The following is a 24504-nucleotide window of genomic DNA, read 5'->3' as shown; positions in this document are numbered from 1 at the left end:
GCAAAACCACTACACGTGCATAACGTCCCTGCTGTAGGATAGGTAGGTACTCTCCCCATTTTACAGCCTTCCCAGAGGCTCAAAGGGGTGACAGTACTGCAAGGGTAGAGTGCTGGTCAGTGGCAGGTCCAGGTCTCTCTGTCCTCAGACCCTGTAACTCCAAATGTTGCTCTGAAGCCAGCTACATATGGCTTTTATCAGGCCTAGGGAAAGGGAGCTTTCTCTGAGCTACCAGGAGAGGATTCAAGACCCGTGCATCACAGAACAAGCTCCACCACAGCCCAGCTATGTGACTTGAGGATGCTCCCCAATCTTGATACCCTCATGAAGTGAGGTTGTCGTGGGGTTCTCTGCTTTGGCCTTAGCATCCATTCTTTCAACTAATGGAGCAGCAAGCCTCTACTATGTGCCAAGCACCAATCCCATGAGTGAGGGAAAAGAAGAGGTACTTGCTCTTCTGGGGCTGACACAGACCTCAAAAATAAATGAACAAATAATTTAATTTCAGAGTGATAAATTCCAGAAAGAAAATAAGGTGACATGGTGCAGCAAGGGGGAGGGCACTTCTTCAAGTGGGTGGCCAGGGAAGGCTTCTCCAAGGAGATGCCTTCACATTTGAGCACAAATGTGAGTGACAAGTAGTTGACCACGTGATGACCTGGGGACAGAATGCTATTCCTAAAGACATGAAGAAGGACAACATAGTTTATTGAGATGAAGAATGGAAGTTTCTAGGTAGAAGTGGGCAAAGCCTTATGGGCTGTGTTAAGAACTAAGGAAGTGGTAGCTATTACCAGTCTAACTTTTTTTTCCAATCATGACTTGGTGGCAAAAATGCCACCCCAAGGGCTGGAGACCAGACTCCATTCCCAGCTAATCTTGATCCCCAATGCCCATCTCTCCAATGCTGTAAAGGCTCAGGGTTATTCAGGCACAAAGTGGCTGAGGCAGGTGAACTCTCTAACTGGACAGAGACCTTTTCCCCTCAAACTTGGCACTGTTGACTTTTACTGACATGGGGGACATGGGGGTAGGGGTTCCTAGACTCTGGAAAGCTGTGGAAACCTGACAGATCTGGAAAGGTGGTCCATATTGCAAAGATGAATTAGGTCTGGAAAGCTCACCCCAACCCCCTCCTCTTTCTGCAGAAATTCAAAGAGCTCAGGACAAGGCTTCCTTTCCTTCCCAAGGCCCTGGTTCTGAGGTAGGCCTCCAACCTCCCACCTCCATCCCTGAGGGCCCTGGACTGGGATGTCGTTGGCACAAGGAAGGCAGAGGCACTGGTGTGGCAGTGGGGCAGGTTTCAGACATCCCCTGGTTCGAGTCCCAGCTCTGCTCCCATTGCCTTGTTAGTAAAATACAAGTAATAGTACATCTTTCTTTGGGTTGTTGGAGGCATCAGTGCAATAATGCATCTCAATGGCTTAGGCACATAGTACAGCTATAAACTATAGCCCTTATTATCGATAGAGAAACTGAGGCATAGGAAACACAACCATAAAGTCTTGTGGCCTGTGTTCTGGTTACTTCAGGCAATTCCTTGCCCATCTCTGGCCCTTAGTTGTCCTATCCACACAATGAGGAGCTGGCCCCTCAAAACTAAATGCTCTGCCATATTTAATTTTTTTAAAGATTTTATTTATTTATTCATAGAGACAGAGAGAGAGAGAGGCAGAGAAACAGGCAGAGGGAGAAGCAGGCTCCATGCAGAGAGCCCGACGTGGGACTCAATCCAGGGTCTCCAGGATCACGCCCTGGGCTGCAGGCGGCGCTAATCTGCTGTGCCACCGGGGCTGCCCTAATTTTTTTTTTTTTTTAAGATTTTATTTATTTGAGATTGTGGAGGGAAAGGAAGAGAGAGAAACAAATTCCACTGAGCAAGGAGCCGGATGCGGGACTCAATCACAGGACCCTGAGAATGTGACCTGAGCCAAAGGCAGACACTTAACCAACTGAGCCACCCAGGTGCCCCAAGGTTCTGCTATCTTCAGAGTGTTTCTGGTTTTAAATCCCAAGACAGGGCCAGCCACTCTTGCAATGATACTTTAACCCTGCCTGTCCCCACTCCTTGGCCCCAACCCAAAGAAAATGCCTGGGTGAGACTCCAAAATGAACCAGCTGCCTCACTGCTGCCTTTTCACCTGTGAACACAATAGAGATAATTTCTTTCTGTCCCTGAGGCCCTTTCTCTGAAGCCCTTCTTCTGAGCATCACCTCATGAAATGCTCACAGTAACCCTAGGAAGTGGGTGTGGGTTCTGTTCCCTTTTTACCCATGATGAAATAGGCTGAGAGAGGGGGACAAACTTGCCCTAAGTCCCTCTGCTGAAAAACAACGAAGGAATTAGGAACTTGAATCCCAGTGTGTCTGACTTCAGACCATAGGAAAGAGGATAAGCAGCTAAAGCTTAGGCTGGAGGGAATGTCTGCCCTTCGTGCTCAGAGGCCCAAGGCTGCCAGAGCCACGGACAGCCCTGGGCAAAGGCAGGAGAAGCTGACACTTGGGCTGATGGCAGACTTAATTCAGACAGTAGACTCACTTGCCCCTTCTCAGGTCTTTGGAACTGGTATAGCCCTTACTCCTGAAGGACACCCGGACTAGCACCCAGAAAACCCTGGTTGGCAGGGAGGGGTCCAGAACAGGGGTAGTGGGCCTGAGATACCCCAACACCAGGCTGGATTACTGATTCTCGCTCACATCTGGTTCGCTTTGGATGGCTCCTGGCTCTCCTGGGAGCCCCACTGCACTGTCTGCTTCCTCCAGGGGGTCCTCAAAGCCACTTGGCAGTGGTTATGACAAATTATGACAAATGATGTCCAAGGGTCAGTCCTGAAAGAAAAGGAACAAAGGTAATGGTGAGAGAGTCCTTTGCCCCAGGGGAAGTGGGGGTGGTGGGGTGGGCAGTGGCTCAGGGCCTAGGCCAGGCCCCTGACATGCACGTGGGGGGCATCTGTGATGCCCAGCTCCTCCCGGAGAGCTCTCAGGGGCTGCTCCCAGCGCCGCTCGTAGTACAGGTTGAGGACACATGGCGCTCTGTGCCCATTCTGAACTGCCCACGGGATCAGCTCTGAAATCAGCACTTGCAGGCTCCTGCAAGACAGCAGAGGATAAAGAAGATATAAGGTCCCAGGGCCAGGCACGCTCTGCACCCAGAAACTGGTGTGCATTTTCCCAGTTAGTCCTCACTACCCTTAGAAAGGAGTTGCTATCCCCATTAGCAGATGAGGAAACTGAAACTCAGGGAGGTAAAATTTTGTGCCCAGAGCCACACAGTTTGAATACGCTAAAGCCCAAATCGTAATCAAAGGCTACCTAACTCCAGAAACTAACACTGGGGTGCCACCCAACCCCCTCAATTCCATGGGGGAACTCCCAACACTGAGGCCTTCCCCAAGAGACCCTAGAGTCCTATGAAACACCCAGGCTTCATTCGTTGCCCTGGGGACACTGCGCCGGGCCAGTTTCACCCTTCTGCTCCATTATTTCTACCCTGGCTTTCTGGAGAACCACTGGGGCTACTCAAGAAGGCTGCATGCTTGTCCCATTTCCTGGAGCCTGGCTCCTCTGAGCCTTCCCTCAACCCCTTGCCACTAGAGAACTTACTGGGCATTGAGCCGGATTGGTCCAAAGAGAGCACCCAGGATGCACATGGGCAGGTGGGTCTGGACAGCCTCAAACCACTTCACAGTGATCTCCCCTGGGGGGGCAAGAATAGGGTGGGAGGTGAGAAGGGCCCAGAAGGAGAGCCATGGTGCTCCTGGCAGAGCAGAACAAAGCATCTGTGCCTCCTTGATCTCTATCAAGGTTAGCTGTGGCCAGTCCTAGCCCATGTGGGAATGTGAAGCACCTGGCTTGGGATGAAGGGGAGGGCATGAAAAAGAGCACAAGGAGGTAAGGGCTGGGAAGGAAGCTTGGGATCTGAATATAGAGGACTCCAAATTTGAGGCTATCAAGTCCAGGACGGTTCCTGCAGGCCTCAGGGAGTTGTGGCCGGTTTCAGAGCCGGCAGCCCTGGTGTTTGGGTGCTGCTACATCAGCTTAGGAAGCACAGAGGTAGTGGGATGGAGAGGGGATGTGTGGCACAGATGCTACCAAGATGTTCAGAAAGCAGAAAATGAGGCACTGAGCTGCCCCATCCCACCCAGCCCCACTCTCAAGGCAGCTGGGGCTAGCACTCACCGAGGAGGTTGGTGGGCATCCCCAGCAAGGTGTGGAGTATGTCGTGAACCTCCCGGTACCGCTGAATCACATATGCTAGCTCTTCGTCGTCCACGAATCGGGTGGGTGCTCGGGTATCTGGGGAGACCCTCTAACAACCATGAGCCTCTTCTAGATCTCTTCCCAACTGTTCCCAAGGCCAAACTGGCCAGCATCTCTTTGATTGTCAACCACTCCCACCAGACTCATAACCAACAAAAATCTCTGGGGACTGTTTCTGTCTACTCCTGCCCACAGGGAAGTCCTCAGGCAGGGAATACAGTGGCACTGACACCCCTATGGCCTACCCCAACTCACACACAGTGTCAAAGCCTGTTGGAATTTATAGCAAAGAAGCTCCTGGTGGTTGGGGGAAGTGATAATTGTCTAAGGGGTAAGAGTTTGGGAACCCTGGGTGGCGCAGCGGTTTAGCACCTGCCTTTGGCCCAGGGCGCGATCCTGGAGACCCAGGATCGAATCCCACGTCGGGCTCCCGGTGCATGGAGCCTGCTTCTCCCTCTGCCTATGTCTCTGCCTCTCTCTCTGCGTGACTATCATAAATAAATAAAAATTAAAAAAAAAAAAAGGGGGTAAGAGTTTGTTTTACAAGGTGGAAAAGCTCTGGAGGTTGGTTTCACAACAGTGTGGATATATTTAACACCACTGAATTGTCCACTTAGAAATGGTTAAGATGAGGGACACCTGGGTAGCTCAGTGGTTGAGCGTCTGCCTTTGGCTCAGGGTGTGATCCTGGAGTCCCAGGATCAAGTCCCATATCGGGCTCCATGCATAGAGCCTGCTTCTCCCTCTGCCTGTGTCTTTGACTCTCTGTGTCTCTCATGAGTAAATCAATAAAATCTTAAAAAAGAAAGAAAGAAAGAAAGAAAGAAAGAAAGAAAGAAAGAAATGGTTAAGATGATAATTTTTTTTTTTTTAAAGTAAACTCTACCCCCACTCACAACCCTGAGATTAAGAGTCACACACTTTCAACTGGGCCACCCAGACACCCCCGAGAGGGCGATTCTTATGTTATTTTACCTTTTTTTTTTTAAGATTTTATTTATTTATTTATTTATGATAGACACACACTGAGAGACACAGGTAGAGGGAGAAGGAGGCTCCATGCAGGGAGCCTGATGCAGGACTTGATCCCGGGACACTGGGATCATGCCCTGAGCCAAAGGCAGACTTTCAACCGCTGAGCCACCCAGGTGTCCCACCTTATGTTTTTTTTAACCACAATTAGAAATAAAATGGGGAGAAAAAGAAAAAAATGAAGCTTCCAAGGCCCAATACTTTCTTTTTTAAAGATTTAATTTGGCGGTGGGGGGTGTGCCTGGGTGGCTCAGTTGGTTAACTGTGCCTTCTGCTCAGGGCATGATGTCAGAGTTCTGGGATTGAGCCCTGTGTTGGGCTCCCTGCTCATGGGAAAACCTGCTTCTCCTTCTCCCTCTCCCCCTCCCACTGTGCGTTCTCTCTCTCTCTCTTGTGCACATGCAGGGGAGGGGCAGAGGGAGAGTCCCAAGCAGACTCTGCTGAGTGTGGAACCCAACTTGGGGCTCAATCTCATGACCCTGAGATCACGACCTGAGCCAAAAACAAGAGTTGGATGCTTAACTCACTGTGCCACCCAGGTGCCCCTAATTTTTTTGTTTTTAAGTAATCTCGGGACGCCTGGGTGGTTCAGTGGTTGAGCGTCTGCCTTTGGCTCAGGGCGTGATCCCGGGGTTCAGGTATCAAGTCCTGCATTGGGCTCTCTACGTGGAGCCTGCTTCTCTCTCTGCCTATGTCTCTGACTCTCTGTGTGTGTGACCCTCATGAATAAATAAATAAATAATCTTAAAAAAAAAAAAAGCAATCTCTATACCTAGCATGGGGCTAGAACTCATAACCCCAAGATCAAGAGTCACGTGTTCCACTGACTGAGTCCACCAGGAACCCCAGCCCCCATCCTTCACATGAGCTGCTCTCTGCATAGGGTGCTCTCCCCCACCAGCCACAGCTTCACATGTGCAATTTCTACCTGTCCTTTATGATTCACCTAAGTGTCCCCCCTGCAGGGAGGCTGTTGACTGATCAGGTCCACACTACAAGCTCTTGTAGTATCCTATACCTTGTATTGTGATGTATAGTACCATGTGCCTCTCTTCCATACCTGAACTTTCCATTATGGCAGCCACGCACTGCATGTGGCCACCAAGCCTTGAAATGTGACAGTTCCAACTTAGATGTATTATAGGTATAAAATACACACTTGGTTTCAAAGACTTGGTGAGAAGAAAACAATGTGAAATTTCAGTAATTTAGAAATGCTACCTGTTGAAATGATAATATTTTGGGAACACTGGGTTAAATACAATATGCTATTAAAAATTCCACCTGTTTCTTTTTGCTTTTGCTGGAGTGGCTAGCAGCAGATTGGAAGTCACCTGGCTTGTGTTCTCTTTCTGTGATTGGTGCTGTAGTGACCTCTCAGCTGCACATGGCTGCTGGCTGCTTTGCTCACTGTTGTATCTCCAGGGCCTGGATGAATTCACGTCTCATGAATACCTGACTAAAAGGCCAGCTCCTGGGGCTTTCCTGGCCCCAGGCAGAGGTGAGAACTGACTCCCTCTGATTCACCCTGCCTGAATCCTCAGTAGTACTCATGCAGAATGGGAGCAGCCTAGTGTTCCTGTTCCCAGAGCAGGGGCTCAGCCTATCCAGAGGCCAAAGAATTTGATGTCTTCATTGCTTTGGGGCTGCTGGCTCAATGCCTTAGTCTGTGTCTGGGATCTCACAGGGGCCCGGTTCCTAACTTCATCCTAGGAGTTCTACATGCCGTATAAAGCAGAGGGTGATCACAGTGATAGCAATTATATTTATTCAGTACGTACTATAAGCCAGCACTGTATGAATTTCTTTACGTGTATCATCATAGTGCATCCTCACGACCATCTGGGGGTAGGTGCTCTATGAGCCTCGGGTAAAGGTAAGAAAAATGAGGTTCAGAGAAGTTATGTAACTTGCCCAATATCAGCTAATCAAGTAGCTGAATCAGGACTTGAAACAAAGTCTACTAGATTTCAAAGCCAGTAGCATTAACATCCATAAGCCATGTCATTGCCCTGGAAGATAAACATTAGGTCCCCTTACCTCAGATAAGGAATATGAGGCTCAGAGAGGTCAAATGATTTGCCCAGGGCCATAAAGCTGGGAAGAGAGGTAGGATTCTAATTCAGGCTACTTTTTTTTTTTTTAAGATTTTATTTATTTATTCATGAGAGACACACAGAGAGAGGCAGAGACATAGGCAGAGGGAGAAGCAGGCTCCATGCAGGAAGCCCAATGTGGGACTCGATCCCAGGACTCCAGGATCACACCCTGGGCCAAAGGCAGGTGCTCAACTGCTGAGCCACCCAGGCATTCCTAGTACAGGCTACTCTTAACTCCAGAGCCCATGCCCATAATCTTGATGCCATGAGATGACCATGCCCCTTACCAACGACAGCCTCAGGGAGGGGAGCCTCACCTTGAACTTTGATCTAAATCTCTTCTGGAACAAAGGTGTTCCTTCACATTCTGTGGGCTGTTGGTTTCAGTGCTCTAAAGTGTCACAATCTCTAGGGCTATTATCACAACTAGGGCTGAGACTGGGCAGGGTGCCCAGGGAGGCCCTGGCAGTCCCATCCTCTCCACAGCAACAAGATGAAAGGCACTGGGGACTTTAAGGTGATCCCTCCCTGAGTGGCATTTGGGGAAGGCCACCCTGGTGGGTTTCCCACTGATGAAGTAAATTGCTTTCTGGTGAAATATGAGATGGTAGAAAATGGGGCAGGAACAAGTGTCAGGAGAGTATGTGGAGCAGATTATCATCTCAGGGACAATAACCTTCTAGAGCAGTAGTTTCTCAGCTGTCCACCACGGGATATTTGCAATATCTGCAGAGATTTATGGCTGTCATAACTTAGTGGGGGTGCTAACTGGCATCTATGTATACAGGCCAAGGATCCTGCTACACATCCTGGAAAGCACGGGGTAGCTCCTACAAAAGAGTTATCTGTTGCTGGGGCACCTGAATGGCTCAGTTGGTCAAGTATCTGCCTTCAGCTCAGGTCATAATCTCAGGGTACTGGGATCAAGCCCCACGTTGGGCTCCCTGTTCAGCAGGGAGTCTGCTTCTCCCTCTCCCTTTCCCCTCAACTTGTGCTCTCTCAAATAAAAAGAAAAAAAAATCATCTGGCCACAAAAGTCAATAGTGGTGAGGCTGAGAAGCCTAGTTCTAGAGCAACCTGCTGGAGCACCACTTAACAGAGGTACTTTGATGGGATATGTATACACTAGGATGCAGTGGTTGGGACAAGGAAGGTGACCCAGATCCTAAGGTGGTCTTTTTATTGATCAGTTCATGTTACTATCCTTTTTTTTTTTTTTTAAGACTTTATTTATTTATTCGAGAGAGAGAGAGAGAGAGAGAGAGGCAGAGACACAGAGGGAGAAGCAGGCGTCATGCAGGGAGCCTGACACAGGACTCCACCAGGGTCTCCAGGATCACACCCTGGACTGAAGGCGGCGCTAAACTGCTGAGCCACCCAGGCTGCCCCTCATGTTACTATCCTACTTGAAACCCTTAATGTTTTCCTATTGCTCCTGTTGCAAAATGCAGACTTCTTCCTGTGGCTGGAAGGGTCTGGGCCAGTTCTCCTCCCACCTGCTGGCTGCCTCTCCTCTACTCAATTCCTAGATGGCCACTTCAGCAAATTTTCCTTTCCTTTATTTTAAAGATTTTATTTATTTATTTTTTATTCATTCATTCATTCATGAGAGACACAGAGAAAGAGGCAGAGACATAAGCAGAAGGAGAAGCAGGGTCCCTGTGGGAAGCCCGATGTGGGACTTGATCCCAGGACCCCAGGATCACAACCTGAGCCAAAGGTAGGTGCTCAACACTGAGCGGCACAGATGCCCCAGTTTTCCTTTTCTTAAACACATAGTAGCTTGCACTTGCCAGTGCCTCTGCTCCTCCTCATCCAGGTCTCTTCAGAGGGCCTCCTGTGACCTCCCTGTCAGAAGTGGCCACCTCCAACCCTACCTCCTTGTCCTCTCTAATGATGTTGTTCTTACAGCACCGCCGGCTAGAATGGAAACTCCACAAAGGCAGGCTCCTTGCTGGTTTCATTCACTGTATCTCAATTACTGAGAACAGTGTTGTACATTCCAGGTAGTCAATAAATATTTTACCTGAATTTTTTTTAATTTTTATTTATTTTTTATTTTATGATAGTCACAGAGAGAGAGAGAGAGAGAGGCAGAGACATAGGCAGAGGGAGAAGCAGGCTCCATGCACCAGGAGCCCGACGTGGGATTCGATCCCGGGTCTCCAGGATCGCACCCTGGGCCAAAGGCAGGCGCCAAACCGCTGCGCCACCCAGGGATCCCTACCTGAATTTTTATATGAAATTTCTTCTTCTATTACTCATTTTCTTCCCCAAACCAGAATATTAGAACCACAAGAGCAGGACTTTGTACACTGTCTAGTTCACCATTATATCCCCAGCACCTGGGGTAATGGATGGCACACAGCAGATCTTGAACAAATGAATGAGTTCTGCAGCGGCTGGGACTCTCCCTACAAGGTCCTGTCCTCCCTGCATAGGGCAGAGAGTGCCACAACTTGTCATACCCTGGGGGAAGCCCTATCTCTAGAACAGGGGGACATGATACAACAGTTAAGAGCATGATCAAGGAGCGCCTGGCTGGTTCAGTTGGTGGAGCATGCAACTTTTGATCTTGGGGTTGTGAGTTCAAGTCCCACATTGGGTACAGACAGACTTAATAATAAAATCTTAAAAAAAAAGGCATGATCTGAATATGAATACTGCCTCCATAAATACTGGCTATATGAAATCATCAAGTTGCTTAAGTGCTCTGAGCCTTGATTTCTTCATCTATTAAAGAGGATAATAATAGGACCTACTTGACAGGATGGGTCAAGGATGAACTCTCCTATTGGGAGGGTTTGGCAAGATCAGGTATGAGCCTGGCATCTGACATCTAGTAAGTGACTTTTAAATACTGGCCAGTATTATCACTCAGAGTTCCTGGCCCATTTGCCCATCTCATAGAACACGACAAAGCCTTGGCATAGGAGACAAAAAGCACACCTGCCCACAGTGGCCACACAGGACTCCTCTTTCCTCAGGACGTCACTCCCATGCCCTTCTCTGCCTTTCCTAGTGATTGCCACATGTGCAGAAGCTGGAAACTCACATTCACATCCAGGAAACGGAGATACTCTTGGCCAAGGGAGCCCTCAGGCAGACTACGGAGCTTGTCCAGGTCAAGGGTGGACAGTGAGATCCGGGGCCGCTTTCTGTGAGGCAGAAGGCAGGACTTAGGTACTGAGAGAGCAGAAGCAAAGGCAGGTGAGAGGTCCAGCTAGGGCAAAGGTGTGAGAGGTGAAGGGGCAGAGAATAGGGCCACAAATCCTACTTTAGCACCTGCTTCTGGCCAGGACGGTGGCAGGGACTGAGGAGCCTACCAATAGCTAAGGTCATGGTTCCTGCCTACAGTGGCATAATCTAGGAAGCAAGCCTCAGGTGTGATCAGTATAGATCACAAAGAACATTGCAGGGGTGGGGGTTATAGCTAGCCTGTTACGGGAGCTTAGGGAAGGCAGAGGGCCCTGTGGCGGGAACTGGGCTAATGCCACCACATTGCACTACCTGCTGGTCATCATAATATGTATGTGAATGGCACCTATGGAGTTGGGCAGTGCCCAGCATGTGCAACCCTCCATGGCCAGGGCATCAAGAAGAGTTCCCTAGAGGAACACAATGCAATTCCAGAGGGATCAGGATCCTCAGAGTGTCTCCAATTCCCCAGGCACAGTTGGGACCTACTGTAGGATCTCAGCACCCTCTGGATCCTTCCTCATCTGGTCCCTGAGGAACTTCAGGGCATAGTATCCTGTGGTCTCCCCTAGGACTGCGACCATGTCTGAAAGGAAAGAAATGGGGACAAATGAAGGATATGATCTCAGGTAGGTTACTGGACCTGTCTCCTACATGATAAGCTACAATACTATCTCTTAGTTATGAGGATTCATGTTATACATTTAGCAAATCACCTGGCACACAGAAAGCATTCAATATATGTACCTATAGCATTATCATTGTTATTAATCTAATAGGCTGAGGTGGTTCTGATTAGCACAGTGCTCTAAAGAGTTTATAAATCACTTTTACACCCATTATTGCAACAGAATATCATGCCTCCGTTGATTACAAGCTTTGGCATCAAAATGTTAGGTTTGGGTTCAGTTGCAATCACCATCTAAGTGAACTTGTAGAAATGCTTCACATTTCCAAGCCTCAGGGTCCTAATTTATGAAATGTGGAGAACACCATTCTTACAGGGTTAATGTGAAAAATCAAGAACACTACACATATAAAACATTTAGTGCAGTGAGCGACCAGCATTAAGTGCTCAGTGAGCAATCAGTATTAACATTTCTATTAATAGGAGTAATAGTACTTTCCAGACTTAGAACCCTAAGATGTTCTAGTCATACATCCAGCCAACATTTATTGAGCATCTACTATGTGCCAGGCACATTGTAAAATACTGATGATATAGTAGAACAGGGCAGTCAGGGTGTCTGACCTCATAAGCTTTAATTTTTAGTGGGATGTTATAATTTGGTGTATATTATACCAAACTCTGCAAATCATCTATTTACTCCACAGGTTCTTTCTTTCTTTTAAGATTTGGTTTGAGGGCACCTGGGTGGCTCAGTGGTTGAGGGTCTGTCTGCCTTTGGCTCAAGTTGTGATCTTGGGATCCCGGGATCGAGTCCTGCATCGCGCTCCCCATCGGGAGCCTGCTCTTCCCTCTGCCTGTGTCTCTGCCTCTCATGAACAAGACAGAGGAGGGCGGGGGAGGTGCAGAGGGAGAGAAACAAGCAGACTCCCAGCTGAGCAGGGACCCCCACGTGGGGCTCGATTCCAGGACCCTGGGATCATGACCTAAGCCAAAGGCAGACGCTTAACGGACTGAGGCACCCAGGCGCCCCTAGTCCGCAGGTCCTCAAGGTGGCTGGATGACAGACTCTTCTGGTAGTTTATTTCCCTCCCCAAGCTCGGGCTGATTTGGCTGGAGCTCAGGGTGGGACCCAAGCAGCTGCACTGTTAAGCTTGCGCGTGATGATGGGATGCGGCCAGATTTGGGAACCCGGACCCAGTTTCTTCTCCGGTTACCACCAGGGGACAGGCAGAGAGAGGTCAGCACCTGCCAGGCTCCCCCGGCAAGGGTGCGTGCCGACCTCCCGCTGTCCTGCAGGAGCGCCGGCGCGGGCGGCCTTACCGTGCCGGTACGGGTTATAGAGAGCCATTCCGGCCGAGCCGGCGGCCAGCAGCGCCTTCTGCAGCGGGGAGGTGGGGATGTGGCCCGGGTAGGGCAGGCCGGCGCCATGGCGCGCGCCTCGGAGCCACACATCTGCGGGGAAAGACGAAGGCGGTGGTCAGAGGAGCCTGGCTCGCCAGGCTTCCCTCCCGCCTCCTCACTTGCCTGCAGCTGGCCCTCGTCGGCCGCCGAGCGCGCGGAGAGGGCGTAGGGCCGAGCGCAGCAGGGTCGCCATTGGCAGCAGGCCCCCGCCGGCCGCGGGAGAGTGAGCGCGGAGGGCGGACGCCGCGAACCTCTCCGGCCGCGGAGCTCCAGGAACGGCCTTTGAAGGAGAAAAATCGTAGCACGGGCAGAAGGCCTAATCGCTAGGTATGAGAAGGAAACCCAGGCGACCTGTCTATCACCTGCTTCCACCGAAGCAAAACTCTCCCCATTTCCCTTCACTTCCGGCAAGGGTGCCCAGGTGAGCCCCGCTAGCTTGGGGTTCAGCCCCGGGCCCCAATTCTCTCTCCCCTGCGCGTTTTCCCGGAGGTCAGTAAGACGTGAACCTCTTCCGGCTGCGAAACATGGCGGCACTCATGGTCCGGACCTCATTTAGGGTGGGACCGTACGGCACTTCCGTTCAAGAGCTGCTGTTCCGCCAGCCAGCGCCGCGGGCTTTGAGCATGGGGTCCTGCGGCCTGGCGCGGCTGCAGGGGCTCTTCGCGGTCTACAAACCCCCGGGGCTAAAGTGGAAGCACCTGCGGGACACCGTGGAGCTGCAGCTTCTGAAGGGTGAGTGCCTGGAACCAGACCCACGATCCCGCTCCGCCGCTTCTCCCGGGAGTCCACCTCCGCCTCTCATCCTTCCGGCAAAATGAAGTCATGTGACCCAGGCTCCTGGGCAGAGCTTATTCTGTACACCGTTACTCCTCGCATTCCCCTGCGTTCAGATGGCCAGAAAGTGTCCATTATCCTAAGTCGTAGAGTCGGAATTTGAACCCAGGCCTGTCTCTGAACTGCTATCCTATACGTCGTGGGTTTTGTCTTCTACGTCTGCACACCTCCCCGTCCCACCACCCCCCAGGTGTTTGGACAGAATTGACCTCATGCCCTTTACCTTTGTGTACTCAGGTGTCAACGCTGGGAAGCCTCCTGCCCCTGAACAGCGTGTTCGTTTCCTGCTAGGACCCGTAGGAAGCGATGAAGAGAAGGAGCTTACCCTCACAGCCACCAGTGTGCCCACCCTCACCAACCATCCCCTGGGTAAGGGGACCTGGGTGTCACTTCCCAGGCAGTCTCTGCGCAGAGTCCGTGTCCCAGTCGGTACTCAGACTCCCGTCCCAGATCCCTTGATGGGCCGCAGTGGGGATGAAGTATTTGACCAGGAGTCGCCAAATTTTCCTGGAAAGGTCCAGATAGCAAATGCTTTAGGTTTTGCAGGCACAGTTCTGCCATTGCAGTGCAGAGAACCTGTAGGTAGTATGGAATGCAATGAACCTGACTGTGTTCCAATAAAGCTTTAGTTATGGAAAGTGACATTTGAGTTTCATATACTTTTCCTATGTCACAAAATATTATTCTCTTAATTCTTTTGGAACCACTGAAATATGTGACATTTGAGTTTCATATACTTTTCCTATGTCACAAAATATTATTCTCTTAATTCTTTTGGAACCACTGAAATATGAAAAAAAAATTAACTCATGGGCTTAAAAAAACAGGCTTGACGATTTGGCCTGTGGACTGTAGTTTGCTGACACCTCTTTTTTTTTTTATTTTTTTTATTTTTATTTATGATAGTCATACACAGAGAGAGAGAGAGAGAGGCAGAGACACAGGCAGAGGGAGAAGCAGGCTCCATGCACCGGGAGCCCGACGTGGGATTCGATCCCGGGTCTCCAGGATTGCGCCCTGGGCCAAAGGCAGGCGCCAAACTGCTATGCCACCCAGGGATCCCCCTGCTGACACCTCTTAACTATTCTGGGACTCCAGTTGGGAAATGAGACCTTCAGGTAGAAGTCCTAAGGCAGATGTTTTGGGTTCTTGGGAAAGAGTGATTTTTTTTTCATTAAATATTTAATTTATTTATTCGCGAGAGACACACACACAGAGGCAGAGACATAGGCAGAGGAAGAGGCAGGCTCCCTGCGGGGAACAGGATGTCTGACTCTATCTGAGGACCCCCAGGATCATGACCTAAGCCAAAGGCAGACAGCCATTGAGCCACCCAGGTGCCCGGAAAGAGTGATTTTTTCTTTTTTTTTTTAGTCAACAAAGCTACCCAAGAATGGAACTAGTGATAATGACTTCTTTGTCACTAGACAGTGTTAGGAAGAGTGATAGACTTGATCAGAAACCACTAAAACCCCTTTGGCAGTGATATTTAGTGACTCTACAGTGTAGCAATAACAAGTATGTACTGAAGATCTCTTCTATACTAGATACTGTGTTAAGCTCTCGCCAAGTACCATTTCATTAAATCTTCACCACAACCCTGTGAAGTGAGTCCTGTTCTCATTTCACAAATGCTCAATGTTGACATTAAGTAATCTAGCCTATATTCAGTAGGCTCTTAACCATCCTGTATCCTTCCCCTAAGTACTTCTTGTTCTGTAGAAGTGTATATGCTTCTGGCTCTTTCCTTCATGCAGTCTTTTTTTTTTTTTTTTTTTTTTTAACAGCATTATTGAGATATACACAAAAACCCACATTTTTGTTTTTTTATTTTTAAAAACCACATTTTTTTTTAAAATTTCTTATTTATTTACTTATGATAGTCACAGAGAGAGATAGAGAGGCAGAGACACAGGCAGAGGGAGAAGCACGCTCCATGCACCCGGAGCCCGACGTGGGACTCGATCCTGGGTCTCCAGGATCACGCCCCGGGCCAAAGGCAGGCGCTAAACCGCTGCGCCACCCAGGGATCCCTAAAACCCACATTTTTAAAAAAAGATTTTATTCATTTATTTGAGAGAGAGCACATGTGCATGTGTGGAGCCCAAAGCAGGGCTCAATCCCAGGACCTTGAGATCATGACTCCAGGTGAAACTAAGAGTCAGGTGCTCAACTAAGCCCCCCAGCCCGCCCCCCACATGTTTTACTGTATATATTTTTAATGAGTTATTCATTCTTTCAGTAGTTACTTTCTGAGCACCTAGTGAATTCTGGGCTCTGGGGGTAGAACTAGGGACCTAGGCCCCACCTTCAGGAACTTACCACCTCCATTTTCTTACCAGGATGGCAGACTCTTCTGCCACAGCTTAGTAGGAAAGTTGAGTCCCAGTGTTATGTCCAGTCCAGTAAAAACCTCTCACAGGGGGAATGGTGATAGGGAGATTAACAAGCCCTTTTTCTGGGCCCAGGGAGCTGAGGAAATGGTTCTGGGCCCCAGATTCCATGGTAGGAAGCAAGAGTCCAACCTGATCCTGATTTGGGGTCCATGAGGCTACGTCCTAGGAATGAAGCAATTGTGCAGGCTGAAATCATCCTGGAGGCTGGATTCATTGAGAAAAGGGACCTTGTTTGTTTCTTTCTAGTCTGCGGACCAGCATTCACCAGCCTGAAGGTTGGTGTGGGACACCGTCTGGATGCCCAGGCGTCTGGGGTGCTTGGTAAGTGATGTAGTGAGCCTAGGGTGCAGTGATACAGGCTTGGGGGAAGACTGGGGAGCAACAATGAACCCAGGCCACTTCCAGCCTGACAGCTGTTTCCCACCGCTGTCCTCCTTCCCTGATTCCTGCCCCAAGTCTGATCAGCTGGTGGAATGGGGGGAATGTCCTAATTGCCCACTTTGTGCATATGTTTTCATTAGATAGATAGTTTATGATTTTATGAAGAAAAGAAGGCTTCAGGAGCCTAGGTGACTTGTTCTGTGTTATGTGGCTGGTGAATGACCCTGGTCCAGGGAGCAAAAACTTTCACTTGTGTGGGGTAGCCAAGAGCATGACTCTGGCCCCACCGGCCAGGATCTGAATGTCTTTGGAGCTGGACACACAAAGCCCTGAGTCATGAACCATCTGTGTCCCCAGGGCAGGCGGTGGCCACATCCTCCATGCGCGGTAGTCACAATCCCCTTGTCTCATTTCCTGGGCACAGGCAGGCAGACATGATCTCATGCTCCCGCTCCCTGTCCTCCCTCTCCAGGAGTGAATGGAGGGTCATTCTCTGCTTTATCCAGAGGGAGAAACAGGCAGGGAATGGCCACAGTGCCCCTTTATCGGGCCCTTCCTTTGTTCTGACTTCTTTCTGTGCATTGCCTCAATCTTCACAACAGCCACAGGGTCAGAAGTATTTTGTATCCCCATTTTACTGATGGGGGAAGCTTGAGGCCCAAGGAGGCTAATGGACAAGCTTAGAGCCACCCCAGATTTGAGTGTAGGTCTATGTGACTGGGCCAGTGGTCTCTTTCTTTTGAGTGCATCAGAACCCCCTGGGGCTCTCACAAAGTATCCGAGGCCCCTCCCTTCCATGAGTCAGAGTCAGTACAAATGGGTGGGCCCAGAAACTTGCATTTTTAGTAACATCAGGGGTGGAAGTATTCTGGTGGTGGTTGTAGGACTTGGAGATCCCAGGGAAATGGGGAGGGGGAACTAGGTGTGAGATCAGCCTGGGTGTCTTCCAGTACTCGGCGTGGGACATGGACGCAGGCTCCTCACCAGCATGTACAATGCTCACCTCACCAAGGTATGGGGGCGCTGGGGACAGCTCATTTAGCCCTTGGTCCTTTCCCTGGGGGTCACCGGTGAGAGTCAAGCTGAGAGGACTCCGTGGGGGAACACCTAGGCCATTAGCCAGTGTTGTTTCATGGCCATGTGCTGGGGGAGACTGTGTGAATAGCATGGTAATAACTTCCAGCTTTCTTTACTGCATACCAGCCACTGTGCACTGAGCATTGCACGTGGACTCCTTGTGGATGCCTCACAACCCACCTTCCAGATGAGACCACTGAGGCACAGAGAAGGGATATCATTTGCTCAGAGTTGTGCAGCCTGTAAGGAATGGAGCTGTGATTTGAACCTGGATCTGACACCAGAGCCTGATCATGATGCCACTCCTCTCTCCCCCCAAGACTGAGAAGTGGCTGTCACCATCCACGCATCAGGGAGCTTGCATCTGGGCTGGGGCCATAGGGTCTGGTACCTTGAGTGGGGACAGAGGTGCTGCATTAGAGAGCCTCCATTTTTAGTGGTTAAGAGCACAGATTCTGGAGCAAGTTGGCTTTATTTATTTATTTTTAATTGTTTTTTCTTTTTTTAAAGATTTTATTTATTTATTCATGAGAGATACAGAGAGAGAGAGAGAGGCAGAGGGAGAAGCGGGCTCCATGCAGGGAGCACGACATGGGACTCGATCCCAGGTCTCCAGGATCAGGCCCTGGACTGAAGGCGGCACTAAACCGCTGAGCCACCTGGGCTGCCCGCCAGTTGGCTTTAGTTTGAAACAATTCCCTCCCTGTCCTGCCAGCTGTAGGTCCCTGTGTGAATTACTTAGCATCTGGGTTCCTCCATTTCCTCATCTGTAAAATGGGAAAGATGATAGTACCTCCTGTATAGGGTTACTCTGAAGATTGTTAGCTAACTCCATGCAACATACTTAGCACAGTCACTGGCACATGGTAAATGCTCAATAAATTACTGCTGTTGCCATCATCTCTTCCTTGTGGCAGAGGCCATTAGCTGCACAGATCATATCTGGAGGCTGGAGAAAAGTCAACTGGGTGCACTGGGAGGAGTTGTCAGGCTAAGAGGAGATCAGAGGCATGGGGCGGTTGTGGTAGGGCTGTCACTGCCCTTTGTGGGCAAGTGCCTGCTGTCATAGGGAAGTCTGGTGCCCTTCCCTGGGAGCGCAGTAAGGTGGCTGGGTGGGGGCTGAGTGCTTGGCTCCCTAACGGGAGACCCAAGGACCCTGCCCCACCTGCAGACTGTCTAGCAGGTTATGGGGGAGGGGGTGTAAGGTGACACACCTCTCTTCTCAGTGCTGAGGGAGAGCAGTGACACTAACCACATCTTCCCTTTTCTATCCCCATAGGATTACACAATACGTGGCCTCCTGGGCAAAGCCACAGATGACTTCTGTGAGGATGGGCAGCTGGTGGAGAAGTCAACATATGGTGAGAGCCCACAGGAGCCTAGGGCAATGGGAGTAGCTATGATTGCCTTTGCATTTGCTCTCCCTTGATTCCTTACCCCTACACAGGCCACATAGCCCTCAGTGACTTTAACACACTAAGTTTGAGCTGGCTACTGGAGGGCTTTGGACATGTCACTCTGTCTTCCAGGTACAAATGCCCTGTGCTTCCCCTGTGCCTCCCCACCTAGCATAAATGTCACCTCAGGGAAGCTCCTCTCACCCACAGATGAATTACATGGACTCTCAGAACAGTAATCAACTAATGCTTAGTGATTTTTTTTTTTTTAATTGAGAGAGAGAGAGCGAGCGAGCAAGCCACGCTGCATGGGGAGGGGCAGAGGCAGAGGAGGAGAATTTCAAGCCGACTCTTGTTGAGCATGGAGCCTGATTCAGGGCTCAATCCCACAACTCCAAGATTGTGACCTGAACCAAAATCAACAGTCCAATGCTCAACCAACTGAGCCACCTAGGCACCCCATGATTAGTGATTATTTAATATCTGTCTTCCCACCACACTGTCATGAGAGCAAGGACCATGTCATTCCACTCCTGTAGTTCCATGCAGTGCAGAGCCTGGGACATGGAAGTGCTTGTTGGTTGGGTAGAAAGATGGAAAGGTGGATGGGTGGGTGGGTAAGTGGGTGGATGTATAGTTGGATGGTTTATTCTTCACTTCTTACTCTATGTTCTAACACTTTCTATAATATCTATTACATTTTCTTATTTGACTGATGTTTTGGGGCACTGACCATGTTCCAGGCTCTTGGAGGGGGGAGATACAATGAATCGGATGAGGTCCCTAATTTCAGTGAACTCAATCTAGCAGGGAGAGCAAACACACACCTCTGCATCTTCTGGAGAGGATTGTAAATGTGGCAGAGTAACACTATATATCTGTACATGTGGGTGTGTCGGCATACAAAACATGTCTAAAGACAGTTACCAAGTTGACACTTCTGGTAGGGAGGAAGCCAGAATTTGGAGGAGGGGCTATGCTTGTTAATGCTGATTTAAATTTCCTTCTTTCTTCCTTTTTTTTTTTAAAGATGTATTTATTTATTTATTTATTTATTTATTTATTTATTTATTTATTTATTTATTTATTTATATTTCAGCAAGAGTGCATGCACATGTGTGTAGGAAGAAGGGGCAGAGGGAGAAGATATTAAGGAGGCTCCGCGCTGAGTGCAGAGCCCAATGGAGGGCTGTGTCCCATGACCCTGAGGTCATGACCTGAGCTGAAATCAAGAGTCAGATGCTGTGGCACCTGTGTGGCTCAGTGGTTGAGCATCTACCTTTGACTCAAGTCATGATCCTGGGGTCCTGGGATCAAGTCCCGCATCGGGCTTCCCCCAGGGAACCTGCTTCTCCATCTGCCTATGTCTCTACCTCTGTGTCTCATAAATAATAAAACCTTAAAAAAATAAAAGTCAGATGCTTCACGCACTGAGCTACCCAGGTGCCCCCTAATCTAAATTTCTTAAAGAAGAGGAGTACTTACATAGATCCTCTTTCTCTGCTACTTTTCCCTGTGTGTGTGTATACGTGCTCTCTCTCTCTCTCTCTCAAATAAATATAATAAATCTTTAAAAAATAAATTTCTAGGGCAGCCCTGGTGGCGCAGTGGTTTAGCGCCGCCTGCAGCCCAGAGTGGTCCTGGGGAGTCTGGATCTAGTCCCACGTCGGGCTCCCTGCATGGAGCTTGCTTCTCCCTCTGCCTGTGTCTCTGTCTCTGTCTCTGTCTCTCTCTCTCTCTCTCTGTCTCTATGAATAAATAAATAAAATCTTTTTTAAAAAAAATTTCTTGGGGATCCCTGGGTGGCTCAGTGGTTTAGTGCCTGCCTTTGGCCCAGGGTGTGATCCTGGAGTCCTAGGATCAAGTTCCACATCAGGCTGTCTGCATGGAGCCTGCTTCTCTCTCTGCCTGTGTCTCTGCCTCTCTCAGTGTCTCTCATGAATAAATAAATAAAATCTTTAAAAAATAAATAAAAAAATGGTCAGCCCCAATGGCGCAGCGGTTTAGCGCCGCCTGCAGTCCGGGGTGTGGTCCTGGAGGCGTCGGGGGCTTCCTGCAGGGAGCCTGCTTCTCCCTCTGCCTATGTCTCTGCCTCTCTCTCTGAATAAATAAATCTTTAAAAAAAAAAAAAGTTTAAGATTCATATGTCAATTATGTAACTAAAAGATACTGTTAAAACCGAAGCAAATTAAATGCTAGGGAAGAGACCCAGGTACAGATCGGCAGCAGCCAGTAGAAAGAAGTGATGTGCTCTAGGAGGGCTTCTTGGAGGAGGCTACATTTGAACTGGGCTGTAAATGAGGTGGGGGGAGGAAGTGGTGGGTACATTTCAGGTAAGACAACAGCATGAATAAAGCCAGACAGAAGGGATAAGAGGCCTAGGCCCTCCCAAGCTGGCAGCCCTTTGGTCATCACACCTGAGCCCAGAACTCTGGCCTTTAGAGCCAGAAGCTGGCGCCTGCCCAGATGGGCCACAGGATCAGCCTCCAGGCAGTTTGTATGCATCCCCAGGCTTAGCAGCTGCCTGCCCTAGTCACTCAGTGGGACCAGCAGGCAGAGCCACTCCCTATTCTTGCCATCTGTTTCTGCATTCAGATAGATGGTACTCTCCCTCCTAGGGTCTCTGACATAAACCAACAAACAAATTGGGGCTCAAGGGACTTGGCTTAGAATATTGGAGAAGTCAGGGCACCTGGGTGGCTTAGTGGCTGAGCATCTGCCTTCAGCTCAGGGCGTGATCCTGGGCTCAGGGATCGAGTCCCACTTTGGGTTCCCTGAAGGGAGCCTGCTTCTTTCTCTGCCTATGTCTCTGTCTCTCTCTCTCTGTCTCTCATGAATAAATAAATAAAATAAAATCTTTTTAAAATATATATATTGGATAAGTCTTATGATGGCTTTGAGTTTCCAAGAGAAACTTGTTGGGCAGCCCGGGTGGTTCAGCAGTTTAGTGCCGCCTTTGGCCCAGGGCGTGATCCTGGAGACCCGAGATCGAGTCCCACGTCAGGCTCCCTGCATGGAGCCTGCTTCTCCCTCTGCCTGTGTCTCTGCCTCCCTCTGTCTGTCTGTCTCTCTCTGTCTCTCATGGGTAAATAAATAATCTTAAAAAAGAAAAAGAAACTTGTTAACTTGGAGTCTGTGAGCCCCTTAATAATTCCTCACAAAGTTAAGTTCAGGCATAACATTCTGAGAAGAGGTCCTGGCTTTTGTAAGATTCTCAAAGGACTCTCACCCCCCTAAATGGGAACTCTGGGACTCCTCTGACTTCCAAGGATAGAGCTGGGTTGAAGGAAGGGAATTTGCCAGTTTGTTGCGGCCCTTCCTCAGCAGGTGCTTGTGTGCTGACTGTCCCCTGGCTTTTCCAGACCATGTGACTAGAGAGAAGCTGGACCGAATCCTGGCCCTGATCCAGGGCTCCCATCAGAAGGCCCTGGTGATGTAAGTGGGGCCCAATCCACACTTTCCTGAAAGGGGCCCTTGGGGAGGTGCTGCAAGAGTAAGAAGTGCCTGCTGGGCTCCATGTAGGCTCTGCCCACCCTGGGGCAGATTCCATGGATCTTTTTAGAGCCTAAAAGCAGACATGAACCACTTCTACCTTTCATAGCCCGCAGAAGTGTTTCTTTGTGCCAGACCAGCCGCTGGGGAGACCAGGGGGGAGCAAGAAGCCCCTGCTAGCGTCAGTGGGAGCATATGATTTAGTGGAGAGGAAAGTCAGGAACCCACATCCCAGGACATAGAGGCAGGGTGTAGCAGCAGGCAGTATGTGCGTGGAAGCTGGGGGAACTATGCAGAGGAGGGCAGAGCCTGCTTTGAGGGATTGGAGGGGACAGAGAAGAAGGGGGCTGGAGGAACAGGAAAGATGGAAGGCTCTTTATGAGTGGGTCAGGGCCAGGGGTAAACAGTAGGCCCAGCTCCCCATCCCACGCCAACCCCCTTCTGATCCCCAGGTACTCCAACCTGGACTTGCAGACCCAGGAGGCCTATGATATGGCTGTGAGAGGCTTAATCCGGCCCATGGATAAGTCCCCGATGCTGGTAACGGGCATCCGATGCCTCTACTTTGCACCTCCGGAATTCCTCATGGGTAAGTTGCCCCAGGAAGGTGGAGCAGTGCGGGGCTCCTGGGTTTGGGGAGTCACTGTGGAATGCCCTTGCAGAGGCCAGCGCGTGCTAGCCCTGACCTCTGCTGGGTAATGCACCAGGGGCCAGCTTCCTTCTCAGCCCTGGACTGGACTTGGCCTATCACATGGCACCCAGATCAAATGCTGTTCTGTTTGCTGCCAAGTCACCCTTTGAAGCTAGACCTCAGTGAGCAAGTTATACTTAACTGTTCATTTCCAGAGCCTCCAAGTGTTTCAAGTTGCAGTGGGCTGCAGTGGGCATCCTCACCACCCCAGTCCCACCCAGCTCAGCCCCTCCCTCCTTTCTTCTCTCTTTGTCTTAGTTACTTGAGTATTGACCAGGACTCTCCCAATAATAAGCACCTTATGTACCTTGTATTCCTCACAACCTCCCATTTTACAGCTGAGCATAGCAGGTCTTAGACCCGGGCAACCTTCTGGGAGTTAACCTGCCCAGAAAGCAAACTCTGATTTTGCAGTTCTGGGTGGGGCCCAAAATTCTGCACGTATGATAAACTTTCAGGGTTGGCCCTTGGGCTACACTTTGAATAGCAAAGCCTAAGGTTATCACACAGCCAAGAGGTATCATGGGTGTGGATTTGGATCAGAAGATACCAGAGGTTGTGCTCCCAACCTTCAGATCTCTTGTGTGTCCCTGGCAGAGGTGCAGTGCATGCATGAGACACAGAAGCAGCTGAGAAGGCTGGTGCATGAGATCGGCCTGGAGCTGAAGACCACTGCTGTCTGCTCCCAAGTACGGCGTACACGTGATGGCTTTTTCACTCTGGACGATGCCCTCCTGAGGACCCAGTGGGACTTACACAGCATCCAGGATGCCATCCAGGCTGCTGCTCCCCGGGTGGCAGCGCAGCTGGAGAAGAGCTTGAGGCCAGGGCATCCAGCAGCTTCTATGTCCAGGCCGGCTCTGGGACTCCAGAGTGCCTAGCTCTGGCTCAGGGCTAGAGAGCTGTTCCGGGCATTGAAAGGCCAGGTGGCTGGCGGGGCAGTGAATGGATAAGATAAGAATTGTTGGCAAGCTGGAATTGATAACTGTGCAGAAAGCAAGAGTAGGGGAAACTTTTCTACATGTGACATAAAACTCTGAAGCTGTAAGAAAAAAGATCCAACAGATTTGACCCAATTGGGGTCAAAGGAAAAATTTCTTTATGGAGGAAAAGATGATAAACAAATGATAAGACAGGTAAAAATATGTATGATATGTTTAAGAATGAGTATCCAAGGGCACCTGGGTGGCTCAGTCAGGTAAGTGTTTGCCTTTGGCTCAGGTCATGATCTCAGGGTTCTGAGATTGAGCCTGCATGGGGCTCCCTGCTCAGCGGGGAGACTGCTTCTTCCTCTTCTCCTCCCCCTCCCCGCTCATGTGTGCGCTCACTCTCAAATAAATAAATAAAATCTTTCTTAAAAAAAGAATGAGAATCTGTAATATATAAAGAACTCTTATAAAACAGTAAGAAAATTGGGCAAATGACATGAATTTGTGTGTGTGTGTGCGTGTGTGTGTGTGTGTGTGTAAACTCAAATGGCCAATAAACCAGAAATGATGCTCACCCTCTCTAATAATAAAAGACCTACAGTAGAAAATCATATGATTTTTCTTACCTTTCTAAACAATTAATAAAATATCCAGTATCGGTGATGATATGAGAAAATGGGCAATCT

At 49.6% G+C, this 24504-nt stretch overlaps 2 protein-coding genes across 2 annotated transcripts; one reads left to right on the top strand and one right to left on the bottom strand.

Annotated features, from left to right (window-relative positions):
* Nucleotides 1-1852: 1852 nt before the first annotated feature.
* On the bottom strand, nt 1853-13313 carry COQ4 (coenzyme Q4). The gene is made up of 7 exons (XM_041725533.1): nt 12745-13313; nt 12541-12672; nt 11079-11175; nt 10447-10549; nt 4180-4309; nt 3604-3697; nt 1853-3090 (listed from the first exon to the last, which is right to left on the bottom strand). The coding sequence occupies exons 1-7, from the start codon at nt 12812-12814 to the stop codon at nt 2916-2918; spliced, it is 801 nt and encodes a 266-aa protein (XP_041581467.1). The 5' UTR covers nt 12815-13313; the 3' UTR covers nt 1853-2915.
* TRUB2 (TruB pseudouridine synthase family member 2) lies at nt 13185-24186 on the top strand. Its single transcript, XM_041725532.1, is given in 9 exon segments — nt 13185-13353; nt 13693-13824; nt 16098-16172; nt 17183-17244; nt 18589-18670; nt 22069-22141; nt 22651-22787; nt 23487-23718; nt 23720-24186. Coding segments are annotated over 9 exon segments (990 nt in total). The 5' UTR covers nt 13185-13244; the 3' UTR covers nt 23808-24186.
* The last annotated feature ends 318 nt before the right edge of the window (nt 24187-24504 follow it).

This window comes from Vulpes lagopus, chromosome 12 (genome assembly GCF_018345385.1).
Source record: "Vulpes lagopus strain Blue_001 chromosome 12, ASM1834538v1, whole genome shotgun sequence".
Classification (NCBI taxonomy): Eukaryota; Metazoa; Chordata; class Mammalia; order Carnivora; family Canidae; genus Vulpes; species Vulpes lagopus.
Note: the sequence above shows the minus strand (reverse complement) of the source record. Positions and strands in the feature narration are given on the sequence as shown.